General features: G+C 33.9%; 1 protein-coding gene across 1 annotated transcript in view; it reads right to left on the reverse strand.

Annotated features, from left to right (window-relative positions):
• The window catches only part of Grik2 (glutamate ionotropic receptor kainate type subunit 2), a 628,441-nt gene that overhangs the window by 196,563 nt on the left and 416,315 nt on the right, over nucleotides 1-15,563 (reverse strand). The window contains exon 11 of the mRNA XM_051206151.1: nucleotides 5,110-5,316. Coding sequence (XP_051062108.1) covers nucleotides 5,110-5,316 — 207 coding nt within the window. The remainder of the gene's footprint in view (nucleotides 1-5,109; nucleotides 5,317-15,563) is intronic.

Genomic DNA, 15,563 nt, shown 5'->3' on the forward strand with positions numbered 1-15,563 from the left:
CAACAAAATCAGAAATGAAAAGGGAGAAATAACACCAGACACAGAGGAAATCCAGAGAATTTTCAGTTCGTACTTTGAAAACTTGTACTCTACAAAATTAAAAATTTAAAGGAAATGGACAAATTTCTGGATAGCTATCACCAAAATTAAATCAAGGACAAATATGCAACTCAAAGAGACTCATAACCCCTAATGAAATAGAGGCACTCATCAAAAGCCTGCTAACAACAAAAAGTTTAGGGCCTGATGGTTTCAGTGCAGAATTCTACCAGAAATTCAAAGAACAGCTAATACCAATACTCCTCAAATTGTTCCACATGATACAAGCAGAAGGTTCATTATCAAACACTTGTTATGAGGCTACATTTATCTGGAGACCCAAGGCACACAAAGACACAACTAAGAAGGAGAACTACAAACCAATATCCCTAATGAACATTGATGCAAAAATACTAAATAAAATACTAGCAAATCGATTCCAAAAACACATCAAAGAAATCATTCACCATGATGAAGTAGGCTTCATCCCAGGGATGCAGGGATGGTTGAACATATGAAAATCTATCAATGTGACCCACCACATAAACAAATTGAAAAAGAAAAACCAAACCACACGATCATCACACTAGATGATTAAAAAAATATTTCACAAAATCCAACACCATGTCATATAAAGGTTTTGAAGACATCAAGGATAACAGGAACTTAATAAAGGTGATATACAGTAAACCAACAGCCAATATCAAACTGAATGGAGAGCAGCTTAAGGCGATTCCTCTATACTCAGGAACAAGAAAGGGCTGCTCACTCTCTCCATATCTCTTCAATCTTGTACTTGATTTTAGCTAAATCAAATAAGACAACAAATGGAGATCAAGGGGATACAAATTGGAAAGGAAGAAGTCAAACTTTCACTATTTGCAGATGATAAGATATTTCCATAAAACACCAGAAAAACTACCAGGGAACTCTTACAACTGATAAAAAGATTCAGCATATTAGTAGGATACAAGATTAACTCAAAAACAAAATCAATAGCCCTACTATGTATAGTTTCATATACATGAAACGGGGGCTGAAAAAGAAATCAGAGGAGCATCATCCTTTACAATAGCCTTAAATAAAAACAAAACAAAACAAAAAAAAAAAACACCAAAGTATCTTGGGACAATGCTTACCAAACAAGGGAAAGAATTATATAGCAAGAATTTCATGTATTTAAAGAACAAAATTAAAGAAGATACTAGAAAATGGAAAGATCTCCCATGCTCTTGGATAGGTAGGATAAACACAGTAAAAATGGCAATCTTGACAAAAAGTCATCTACAGAATCAACTTAATCCCAATCTAAATCCCAGAACAATTATTCACAGATCTTGAAAGGATCCTACTCAGTTACCAACTCCTAATATACAAGAGAGAGTTGTTGTATACTTTGAAACTGCTGAATTTATTCCTGATGATGCAGAATTAACTTCATGCTTTATACATTTACTAGATATAATCAGGAATAGGACTCATCATATATATATATATATATATATATATATATATATATATATATGTGTGTGTGTGTGTGTGTGTGTGTGTGTGTGTGTGTGTGTGTGTGTGTGTGTTTAGGGTCCCATACAGGTCTGCCATCCCATACAGGTCTGCCAGGTCTTTTGCTTCAAAGCAATGATGAAATTGATTGATTATTATTATTAAGTATGATGGGGGAGTCAAAATTCCAAACCAAACAAAACTAAACAACAATAACATAAAATTCACCAGGTAGAGAGCAAAGGTATAAAAATGGATTTTTTTCCCCATCATTTGGCATCAAGATAAGGAAATAATTTTTTAAAAAAGTTCTACTTGTTCCTTGTGTAACCAAATTCCTTTACCAACAGATTGTAATCATAAAAATGAAATTTAGAAAATAGATGTGTTTCATTATGCAGAATTTGAAAAATTAAAATATGTGAACCATGATTTCAAATGAGCAACTTCTCTGAGATCTGAAAAGAATGATTCTGTTATTATACACTTATTAGAGGTAATGGCTACTATGGCTATAGCTACACAAAATAAAAACAAACAAAATTCTGACACAATATGCCTCTAGGAAATTAAACAATTTTATAATTATTATAACATAAAGGATATTATTGGTATACCACACAATCATACAGTGCAACCAATCGTTGAGAGAACAAATCACAGTATAAACAAGCAGGGGGAACCACCATCCCCAAAAAGAGATTACATAATGTTTTACTAAACTTAACCATTTCTAATGCTGATGAGAAAGGAAAAACAGCCACAGAAAGACATTGGACAATAGGAAAAAATCTTCTGAGTTAATCAGCAAGTGTACTTTATATATGCAGAATATGTATTATATTGGGATAGAGGTATCACCTTTGTTTCTGCAGAAGAGGAAGAACTTTGGATACTATCCAAGTTGATCAAGATCCATTGTACAGGAGAAATCTCTTGATGACAGAAATAATTATATATATATATATATATATATATATATATATATATATATATATTTCCATGAGTTATGGAGACCTCACAAAGTAGGGGAATTGTTATGTACTTGTCTTTACAGAAAAAGAGAAAACACCCACCTTCAAGAAGCCAAAAGACACTGGACTTATAGACGCCTAAAATACCTAAAGAAGAAAGAATAGCTATCCATAAAGAACCATAAACTAAGAAGAATTTGCCTTATGGTAATGATATCTATTCTGTATAAAATCTTTCTACCTTAAATCTTATACCTCCTTACTTCCTACTACTCTGGGTAGTTCCAATTCATGTAAAACTAATGCTGGATTTGGAGTTGTAATTGGATTTACTTCTGTAAATTCAAGAATGTTGTTAAAATAAAATGCAGACTTTCTGCCTCATATCTAAAAAGCCAATTGGTATAAGACAGAAAGAAACTCGGTTATCTCTCTAAAATCCTAATTTTGCTCGTACTTGTTTTCATCATTATTGTTACTTATAAAAGATAAATTTTCTGTGCTAATAATACTCTTTAAGTCTTCCAGAATGAACAGTAAAAATTCCTAACAGCAATCACAGAACTCTCCAGAAAGAAGATAGGGCCCTGCTTCATAGATTCCACTTGATTCAACTAGATTTTTTTAGAACTACTAAACATTAGTCTAAGACTAGATTGGGACTAATATTGCTTTAGACAGTTCCAGACCAGCTATCTGGAATGGTGTACCTTCTTATATTATTCTGACCAGATTTCAGAAAGGAACTTTAGTCAAGGATATCTTGCCACTCAAATACTACCTACAAATGTTAGAGCTAGTCTCACCACACTTTCTGTTGCTTTGTTTTTTCTTAGAGATTCCATGGAGTCAGCATCACCCTATTACAGCTGAGAGTAATTCTGAAAAACAAGGTCCCTTTTCCCCATAGTTTGCAGTAGGATAATTTGGTTTGGATTTTTTTTTTTCTCTTGTTACCTGCTTAGGGTTGATTTTTAATTGTGTAGAGTCAGGGATGGAAGGTGATGGTCAGCTTCTGGTATCTCTTTTAGATAGGTTTAGGGATATGGATGGGAAGGGTATGGGTAGGATGGGATATCTTAACATATCTTCTTGGGATTAACATATCTTATTGGGAACTAATTTTAGCAACTATTGCATTGTTAGATTCTTATATGTTGACTGAGTAGGGTTTTCTTTCTGGTTACAATATTTTGCACGCAAAAATAAAGCTAATTTTATGTGAATATTTCGTATATTGACACAACTTAGGATATTTTACCAAGTTGCACTTTACAGTTCAACCTCTAGTCAAGACATTTCAATTTTATCTTGCTAAAGTATTTTAGGAAGCTTTAGTCATTGAGCAACTATGTTTCTGATAATTACAGATTATAGCTTCCCATACTTCTTACACTTATGAGGTTACTCAGGCAGATACTTGATTTTCAAACACTTCAAAGACCTGCAGAATATGACATTTAAATGTTTTAATATTAGTTCTCCATTGACATGAGATACAATTGTTCCTGCAGCACCCAGATATTCCTGAGCATATGCTAGGCAGTGTTGACACTCCATCTGGAGTCCATTCTCTCCTCAGCTACTGGCTTCTTGGGCAAAGAACTGCCCCCACCTCTCAACTGCTGAACCTGTACATGTTTTCCTAACTCGGCTTGCAAGAGATAAACTTGTCAGGTGTTAGATGAGCTTTAAGACTAGAAATTCATAGCCATATCCTCCTATGTCTTAGATAGACAAGATTTAGATTTCCAGATTAGGACTGCTATCAGAGTATGCTCTGTCATGACTTTACCCTAATACTGTAACACTGGACATGTAGTATATATTTATTGCTCAATGTTGCTCTCACTGGTAGTAGGTTTTAATTACTGTATATTTAGCTTTCTGTTTCCAGGAATATGCTTTACATTTGTTATCATTGTATATAATTTTTGTATCACGCTAAAAACCTTCCTTAGACTAAAAGGAGAATTATAGTGGTCTTGCCTGTAATGGTGGCCACATCCTTTTGAGTATGTCTTCAAGTGAATGGAAGCAGAAATAGGGAAGCATAAGGTGTGGTCTTCCTTGTGTGGGTCTTTTCTCTTTGGTCAGCCAAACTGGTAGGAAGGGCAGGGAAATGCTACAGTGGTTCTTTGTATGTTTTGTGTAAGTGTTTCCCAGTAAACACCCATTTATCATTTATCTTGGGTCTAGTAAAATCATTACACCCTCACCTTCAAAACTGTGTTCTGTTTTTTATACTTTATTTTATTTCATGTTTCTTTTAATATAAATGCTATTATCTTATCTCAAAGTATCATATCCTAGAATAAGAAATTTAGCGTTTGCATTACTTATTCTCTGATGATTAAGAAGTGAGCACTGTGGAAATGAATTCACTGCTGGGAAATCATATCACTAAGACCAGCTATCTGCAAATATTAAACCTCTTAATTCAAGATAATTTAGTACACACATCATTCGTAGAGGGATATAGTATCTTCTTGAATTTGTTTAGTTTTAGTGACAAAAACATATGCTTTGAATTAGATGACTCAAAAATATTTAAAACATCCAAAGATGACAGGTAGTGGGAAAAGATACTCACATGATCAATTAGTTCACGAACCATTCCATTCCACTGTCCATTAACATCATCCTGGGCTCCATATTTTCCATCCTCCACAAGCCTGATTTCATATGTGAAGCCAAGGATTGTGGATAGCTCTCGTAGGAGATCAATACAATAGCCCTCAAATCGATCATTTCCATAGAGAGGTTTGTCAGACTTCTTAAACAGGACATAGGGCTCTTCCTGGAACATTAAACATGAAACAGTAACACATCAGTCAACCAGTCAACCAGGAAACAGCATCAGAGCAATTGAATTTCTTAGAAAAGAGAAATTTTTCATTATTTAGGAAAACAGTAAATCTAATTTTCTTCTTATTTTTTTAAACATGGTTTGAAATATTAATAAAGGAGATATTGATACCACTTAAGGAATAATTGTGTCTTACAAAAAGTAACTATTAAAAACCTCACCATTTATGATCATAAATACACAATAATTAATACTATATTTATGGCATATGCATATACTACATATATATGCTTATATATATCAATATATATATAACATGATTAAGATAGTCAAATGCAAATTTTACTACTTATATAAAGCCTAGTATCCTTTTTCAAACAGATCTATGAATATAAAATAATCTAAAATTTTTATTACTGTGTATAACTTGGAAGAATACTAATAACTCACATTACTACATTTGTCAGATAATTATGAAGTTACAAGTGCTACAATGAATTTAAGAAGAAAGAGTTGTGTCACTCTTAAAACACAGAGACAGTCTGATGTTCAACATTGTGACACTCTATGTCATTTTGTGTTCTTATTGTGACCCAGCTTCACCTATACATGAATGAGAAATCATTAAAGCCAAGGCATTGATCTTGTAACAGACAATACATACATAAATGGAACACAGAACTTCAGGTGGAAGTTAGTTATCAAAAGATCAAAATAGAAAAAATACATGGTTAGACAAGAGAACACGCGCAAAAATTGACTTGCGTCTCTGGAAACTTTGACTAAGGAGGTACAATATAAGATACAGCCTAAATTAGGAATTAGAGGTAATAGAGTTAAACATTTGAAAGTAGATTTCAGGTCAAGGCATGAATGTCAATATGACTCAGGAATATTGAGAATGAAAAAAAAAAAACTATCCTTTTGTTTAAAGTGATATCCAATGAAGGGAGGGAGAAGGAACGTTGAACAGACTGAGTATAAGAAACTTAAGTCAAGCACAATACTATGTGTGTGTGTGTGTGTGTGTTTGTTTGTGTGTGTGTGTGTGTGTGTGTGTGTGTGTGTGTGTGTAGAACCACCCCTGTCATTGAATATATTCAACCTTGCTAAGTACAAGTAGAATTCAGATCCTGTTATATTTTGAGGAGGATCAGATAGAATGTGGTATTAGCACAGGCTATACTATTGATCTCTCATAAATCATACCAACCATGTACAATTACAATATGTCCAATGTTTTACCTTTACCAGAATTGTATATCCATGGATAAACACATTATTTAATTTCTTCAGATTAATTTTACATCATTTGGGTAGTGTGCTTTTCAGATTCTTTCATGTGCTTTTTAGGCTTGATAGCCCATTTCTCCTGAGAGATCAATAATGATGTATTGTGCATATGTGCTTCAGTTATTTGTCCATTTAACTGGTAAAGAAACGAAAATTCTGAGAAAGACCTACAAAACCACCATTTGCACCAAGTCTAGGGTTAACATGTCGCTGTGTCTTTGGTAAGTAATAGTCATGTTAAACTATTTTTTAGTTAAAATAGTATTTCAAAGTATTGGGAACATTCTAATCCTTGTTGTTTTCTTCCTCACCAATACTTATGATGGTTAATGTTGTGTACTTTTGGAAATTATTAATGCTCACTATTATTTCTATTTGAAATTCCCTGATGACCCATGATGCTGAACCTGTTTTTAAAAACTTGAATATTGTTATAGTAGGACACATTTGCAGTTATAAGTTGTCTTAAGGTAGAATACATTTTTCAAGTCTCAAAGCTAAAATTGGTGAACAGTTGAAAATAGCCAGAGTGTAAATCTGTTCTGTTATTTTCAATTTTTTGAAATGTATGTTCCCAAGTTTTCTGTGTTGCATTGAATAACAGAAGATTATTTGAAAGAAACAATAAATGTTCTGTTTTATGAAACATTAGTTAAAACAGATAGGAATCAGATATTATCCTGTAAGTATGTCCAGAGTTAGATATAATTGTGATTACTCTCAGCTGCTGTAATTAGGGTAAGTTTATATATATTGTACACACACACACACACACACACACACACACACACACACACATATATATATATATATAATTCACAATTTATTCTTTATGGGCAAATAGAAGACTACGTGTATGACAGATCTGTATATAGCATTCTATCAATGAACAATTCCCTTCCCTGGCTTTCCAATTTCATATTTTAGAAAACACAAATCTGAAGAGTCTATTCTATTGATGGGACCTCCATGACTTAGAATGAGGAGTAGCCATAGCCTAATATCATCTTTTCTACTGTGTATTCTTGTTCTAGCCATATTTACTTTGGTTTTTTTTCCTGTCCCCCCAACTACCTTTAACTATTTTTAACCATGTTTCATATTGGAAAGTAGTTCACATATATTAAATCTGAACACACAAATATTAATGAACACTACATATTGAAAATTTATATTGCAAGAGAGTCAACTCTGTAATGAAAGAATCAGCACTGCCAGGCAGATAGTTTTGAATGTAAAATAAATACTGCAGTGAATGGAATCAATCAAGGCTCTATTCGAAGCCATGGTACCTCAATCAAAATAAAGAAAGTATTAAAAACTTCTGAGATATATAAGTGCCTCTTCTGGGTTACAGTGTGGTACTAACATATCCATAGTTCCAAAATGCATACAAAATATTAAGAGGCTAAATATTTAGAGGAGAAAATCTTGTTCCCTTGCAAAGGAGAGAATAGTCTGAGAATTCTGGGTAGATAGAATGATAGTCAAAAGAATCATGTAAGCACAGTAAATTAATTCTATAGACATCATACTGTGATTTTAATTATTATATAATTTGTAGATAAGGATGATATTCAGTTGATTTTATTCTAAAGACACAGTATAGACACCTAGTTAAATTCCATTAACTAAATGATAATTCTAGCTGATTTTTTCCCAAGCCCTTACTATGGTTTTTGGCTCTGCTCTAAGTCCTTTAATTATTTACTTCTTATAATAACTCCATGACAGCAATGATGATATCATTTCAATTTTAAAGAAAACAAACTGAAAGGGAAGATACTGAGATTTTTTTTTTAATATTTGCTATAGACTAGGAACCAGGACATATGTAGGTATTCATGTTCCTGAATCTTCAGTATATGCCACCCTGTTAAGGTATCTTTATAATAATTTCCAAACTTTGTGTGAAAGCATAATTACGCATAACTCATTATATGACTCAATACTTGCTATATTGCTTTATGATTTTTTTAATCAACTGGGATTAAACATTTGTCTATACTACGTGCAAAATTGTATTATTTATTGAACAGTATAATCAAGACAACATTACAGAAGAGAGTAAGGAATAAAAATATAACACAGAAAATTAATTTTCTACATGATAAATTAACACCATTTCCTAAGAGAGCATATAATTTTAAATACCTAATATACATTAAAGTATCAAAAATTCTTTAAAATGCTTTGAAGTATTTTAATAATTTGGGAGACAGCCTAAGGTATATCAGATTGAGGTACCATTACATGATATTTCTATATTTTCCACTGCAAATGTTGTCAAATTTGAGAAAATTTAAAGTTTTTGATCTAAAATAATGGTATATCTTTAAAGAAAATGAATATTTTAGTTATACTAGAAAATATGCATATGATATGATAGTTTACATAAGCGACCCAATAAACTCTACCAGGGAACTCCTACAGCTGATAAACACCTTCAGAAAACTAGCAGAATACAAGATAAACTCAAAAAAATCAGTAGCCCTACTTTTTTCAGATGACAAAGAGGAAGAGAAAGAAATCAGAGAAACATCACCCTTTACAATAGCCACAAGCAACATAAAGTATCTTGGGATAATGCTTACCAAGTAAAAGACCTATATAATAAGAACTTTGTGGCTCTAAAGAAAGAAATTAAAGAAGATACCAGAAAATGGAAAGATCTCCCATGCTCTTGTATAGGTAGGATAAGCATAGTAAAAATGGCAATCTTGCCAAAAGCAATCTACAGATTCAATGCAATCCCCATTAAAATCCCACCACAATTCTTCACCAACCTTGAAAGGATAGTAATCAACTTTATATGAAAAAACAAAAGACCCAGGATAACCAAAACAACCCTATACAATAAAAGAACTTCAGGAGGCATCACCATTCCTGACTTTAAGCACTACTACAGACCTATAGTTCTGAAAACAGCCTGGTATTGGTATATAAATAGACAGGTAGACCAATGGAATTGAATTGAAAATCCTGATATTAACCCACACACCTATGAACACCTGATTTTCGACAAAACAGCTAAAATTATACAAAGGGGCAAAGACAGCATCTTCAACAAATGGTGCTGGCAAAATTGGATGAGGGTGTGTAGAAGACTGAAGGTAGACCCATGTCTGTTGCCATGCACAAAACTCAAGTCCAAATGGATCAAATACTCAACATCAATCCAGCCACATTGAACCTCTTAGAAGAGAAAGTAGGAGGTACCCTTGAACAAATTGGTATAAGAGACCGCTTCCTGAATATAACTCCAGGGGTACAGACACTGAGAGCAACAATTAATAAATGGAACCTCTTCAAACTTCTATAAGGCAAAGGACACAATCGATAAGACCAAACAGCAGCCCACAGATTGGGAAAATATTTTCACCATTCCTATATCTGACAAAGGGCTGATCTCCAAAATATACAAAGAACTCAAGAAACTAGTCAACAAAACACCAAATAACCCTATTAAAAAATGGGGTACAGAACTGAAAAAAAGAATTCTCAACAGAGGAAATCAAAAAGGCTGAAAGACACTTAAGAAAATGGCTAAAATTAGAAACACCAATGACAATTCATGCTGGAGAGGATGTGGAGAAAGGGGAACACTCCTCCATTGCTGGTTGGAGTGCAAACTCATACATCCATTTTGGAGATCAGTATGGCGGTTCCTCAGGAAAATGGGAATTAGTTTGCCACAGGACCCGGCAATCCTCCTCTTAGGCATATACCCAAATGATCCACCTCCATGCAACAAAGGCATCTGTTCAATTATGTTCATAGCAGACCTATTTGTAATAGCAAGAACCTGGAAGCAACCTAGGTACCCCTCAATTGAAGAATGGTTAATGAAGATGTACCACATCTACACAATGGGATAATACTCTGCAGGAAAAATAATGGTATCTTGAAATTTGTAGGCAAGTGGATGGCACTTGAAGAAACCATCCTGAATGAGATAACCCAGTCACAAAAGGAGGAACATAGTATGTACTCACTCATATATGAATTTTAGACCTAGAGCAAAGGATCACCAGCCTATAATACACACCACCAGAGGAACTAGGATACAAGGTGTATTCTAAGAGATTCATATAAAGTCCCTCACAGAGGCAGGAAAGGATAAGTTCCCCCAGAAAACAGGGAAAGTGGGAGGGGGGCAGTGAATTGAGAGAGAAGTAGTAGAAAGAGAGGGGGAGGAGAGGAAAACAATGTGCGTCTAGGAAGATTGAGTCTGGGTACGAATAGAAGATAGGAGAGAGAGAGAGAGAGAGAGAGAGAGAGAGAGAGAGAGAGAGAGAAGGAGAGAGAGAGAACATAAAAAAGGGAGCCAATATTAGTTTGAAGAGAAAATTGAACCCAAAGAAAGGTCTAGAGACCTACAAGACTGCTGCCAACTAACAATTTGATCATCAGTGGAAAGGCTACCATAAATACCCTCCCCGGAGAGTGAGATCAACAACTAACTTATCCATGGAGCCCTCATCTAATACCTGTTGGAAACAGAAGCAAGCACCCATACCTAAACACTGAGTCGAACTAGAACCCAGATGCAGATGGAGAGGACAAGACCAGGCTGCAGAAACACATAGAGACATTTGACCTGAACAAGGAGGAGATAACGGCCCCCCAGACTGATAGCTGGGAAGCCAGCATGGGACTGACTCAGGCCCCCCTGAATATGGGTCTCAGCCAGAAGACTAAGTAGTCTAAAGGACCTCAGGCAGTGGAACCAGAATGTATCCCTGGTGCACAAAAGGACCTTGGGGACACATCCCCCATGGAGGGATAACTGTCTTAACCTAGAGACAGGTGAGAAATCCTAGTCCCTACTTCAAATGACCTGTCAGATCTACATGACCCCAAGTAGTTGGCATTGCCCTACATATGGAATTGGGGTGGGGGGGATGGGAGTGGAAGGTGGTTCAGGAGCATTTGAAAGGGCAGAGAGGGTAAAAGTAAGGGAGGGCGTGAGGGAAGAAAGGGGGGAGGAAGGGAAGGATGAAGGGACGGAGGGAGAGGGAACTGTGATCGACCTGTAAATTAAGAAGTTAAATAAAAAAGAAAAGAAAATATGATATTAGTTAATGATGAACATGATGTGTTTGCAGTATATAAATGATATATGTAAGAAATTAAAATAGCAAAAATAGCAAAATAACTTCCGAATATTTTAGCCACTCAATCTTATTCGTCTAATTGCACTATTATTCTCTCTATCTACAGTTTAATTTTACCTATCTACTAGACAATAAGAAAACTCATGTGACAGGGAAATAAATTTATCTGTTCCTAGGTGATGAAAAAATTAAATACCTTTTGTATATCACTAGAGAAAAAAAATAGGCTACATTTTTCTCCGCAATGTCTAATGTTACCGTTTTCATATTTAATTCTGATAAGAAAGACAGTTTTCCAGCTGTGATTTCTATCTCTAGCTATTCTGTGTAGACAATAGTTTTACAGAAAGTTATGACTCTCCTTTACACTCTCTTTCTTTGTTTCATATGATGTATGGATAAATAATAACCTCATGTAAAATAAAGAAAAATGGTACCAGAAGCAATTACTGTATCACACACCAAGTCCAGTGAATAATATGATAAAGTCTCCTGGGCAGGTTTACTGATTTCTCATATGCTCTCAAATCTGCACATCAGCATTTGCTGGAAGTATAAGCACTTTATTCTGCTGGCTTGGGTAATAAGGATTTTTCAGCATTCCCACTGTCAAACCCAATTTTAAGGAGCCTACCAATAGCTCATATTTTTAATCTACATCAAATTTGGAGTTGGCACAGAATGAAACTACAATGACTTTTGGAAGAAGTGAAATATGTTTTAAGGCCAAGTGCAACAAAATGTTTTATTTAAACATAATAAAACTTCTAATAACTTAAAAATCTATGACTTATATGTTCCTTAGCCCTTATCTGGCATTCAAATTCTTTTCCAAATGCTGGCCCTTGGAAATGTGTTATATCATGCTATTATACACAAGGAGAAGTCATAATGAAAATTAATTTTGGTATGATATTTGTATAACATTTTGTAACATTAAATTAAATAACATTTAATTCAGGATGCATTGAATGCATACTTATTTTATATATTGATCTTTAGGAAAGAAAACAACAACACAGAAAAATATGTCCTTATAGTGTGAGGGATTTTACATTCTTTTTTATAAAATCAGAATCACATTGCTTCATTAATCATCAGAAATTAAGTGTTGTTATAAAGTACATTTCTTGAGAGATAGCATTATGCCCACATTTAGAAGATTCTGATAAACTCCAGAGCAGGTAATAATCATGTACTTTGGAAAATAAGAAGTAATAATCATGTAAACTAATATAGTTCTGAATTTATTTTATTAGCAAAAGACTTAGTCTGAGTTGTGACCATCAACTAAAAAATTATTTGCACATAAGTATCAAAGAATTCTGAATGATACACTGAAGGTATGTGACATTTCAATAAAACTAATGAGAAAACTCTAAAACGACATTGTTTCTCCATACAACAAAGGAAAAAAAATCAAATAACAAAATGAAAATGTTATATTGTTAAAATATAGGTTATTTCATGTCTTCCATCTTTACACTATATCACTTTTGTCACACAGAAAATACTGTCAGAAATAATAGGGAAGAAAACTGAATTTTCAAGTTATAAAATGTAAATGACAGAGCAGCAGATGAATGGGAATCACAGAGAGCTGGAAGAGGGCAAAGGTGCTATTGAGTCAGCTCTGGTAGAAGATGGGTCAGCTAATAAAACTGTAGGAGTTAGATTTCACAAAGAAAAACAAAACAAACAGAATCCAGGCATCTCCCCCCATGGGTCCTCAAAACAATGCCAAGCATAGGATCACATTTCTGTGAGGAAGGTTAGAATGCTGAGAAAACAAATACTAATGTTCACTTTCCCAGTTTCTCTCTGTCCACAAAGTAGACACTAAGTATTTAAAACTCTCTTCTATTTTGCAATAAAAGTAAGCAAGGGTTATTTAGCTTTCATACAATGCCTTTAAGACCTGATTCATATTACTGTTTTTTTTTAAGCATACAAAATAATGGACATTATGTCATGTTCATGTTTCATGTCTTTTTGGACCTGGCACTTACCTACCTACCTACATTACCCTCTTCTCATTTCCATTCCATCCATGTTCTATCAGTTTCCTCTGTCCAGTTTCTTTAAGACCTGTCTTCCTCCTTCCTCCTCATGTTCCTTTTTCTAGGTTTCCTGGTCTGCATCCATATAAACACACACACACACACGCGCGCGTGCGCACACACACACACACATACACACACACCACAACATACATGTGTATATATGCAAATCCATTTTATCAGTTCTGTTCCTCTAGATAATCCTGACTGACCAAATGAGTTAAACCTTGAATAATGATGCACAGATTAAGATACAGTATGAGTTTATAATATGGGTTATTATGCTCTCCATGACCCTACCTTAACCAAGAGAGAGAAATGTGGGTCAAGATTTCAGACTTAGCTTCTCCTGCCTCATATCCACACCTGTGGCCATGTTCAAATGGGTGTGGTCAGGGTGGATATCTCACTACACCTGAATATTTGTGGTTTTGCAAGTTCTATAGTCATGAATATTTAATTCGTCTACTGTGAAGCAAAGAGTAACCTAGCAAAAAATTAGCAAAAGCAAATTTTTACTGACTGTGAAATTTAATCAATGTTTACAAAGAAAGTTAGGAGCTAAGCTTAGTGTTAAATGACTTTCTTAGCATAAATGATCTCTGAGTGAGTAACTAAATATCGAAAACTAAGTGAAATAAGGATCACCACAAAGCAAGCCATACCAAGGAAAAGATATCTGTCCTACTGTGGAAAAGGGGACTACTGTGGACAGCAAAAGAGCAGAATTTGTGTAAGACACAGTGTGGGAGTAATGCAAAGTTATGTACTTGGACTATGGTATTTCAACAACATTATGAGTAAACTAAAAGCAAAAAGATGGTCACATTAAACTGACCAAGTGGTTACACTTCAACCCAACAGACACCAAACCAACTTTAAAGCATCTATCAGGTCTTCTGGACATAATTTTGGAAAACCTTCAATAATAACTCATGCTATGCTCCCAAATTAATGTGGTGTATTGTGTACTGAGTATAATAAGATATATATATAGAGAGAGATATAGATATAGATATAGATATAGATATAGATATAGATATAGTATTTATATTGGGTACAGGTTTTGGAGAAAATAATCTATAAAAACTTTTATTATGCTAATTAAAAATGTAAACTTGATTATTTAATACTAGTAGGTTGTCAGATTATAGGTTTCCGGACACTTAGGAAAATTATATTTGATGAATTTGATTATAAAAAACACAGCCAATATTCTCATGCCTTTTACAGTTGTACAATATTTCCAAAAGTGATCTCCACTGCAATTACTCCCAGAAAAATCCACTGTTATAGGAAAAAGTTGTTCTCATAATTCTGTGTAAATATCCTCCCATGTTTTCTTAATATTTCATTTTTCTCTTATTCTTTCTCAGAATTGAAAGTTTACTGTGAGTAACAAAATGAAATTCCTCATCAGGACAGAATTGTGTCTATTGTGTTGCTAAATTACTATTAATAAAAATAACTTATTTAGTTTTAATGTCTCAAATATCTTATTCATCTTATTGTATCCCCTTCTAATTTTTCTTATTTTTATTTTCAAATTATCACTTGATGTATTTGTCTTTCTTTTTCTTTGACTATTATCCATTATTGTGTCACGTTAATATTTCCATAATAAAACATTCATCCATCAAACATCATTTAATAGATACCACCAATGTAACAGTAATTTATCTCATAGTGTCATGGAGATAAAAAGGCAGACACAGTATCTTTGCCAAAGTAGCAGGAGAACCTTCAAAGAGGATCTGTGTGTGTGTAT

The sequence above is a fragment of the Phodopus roborovskii genome, unplaced genomic scaffold (genome assembly GCF_943737965.1).
Source record: "Phodopus roborovskii unplaced genomic scaffold, PHOROB, whole genome shotgun sequence".
NCBI classification, from domain to species: domain Eukaryota; kingdom Metazoa; phylum Chordata; class Mammalia; order Rodentia; family Cricetidae; genus Phodopus; species Phodopus roborovskii.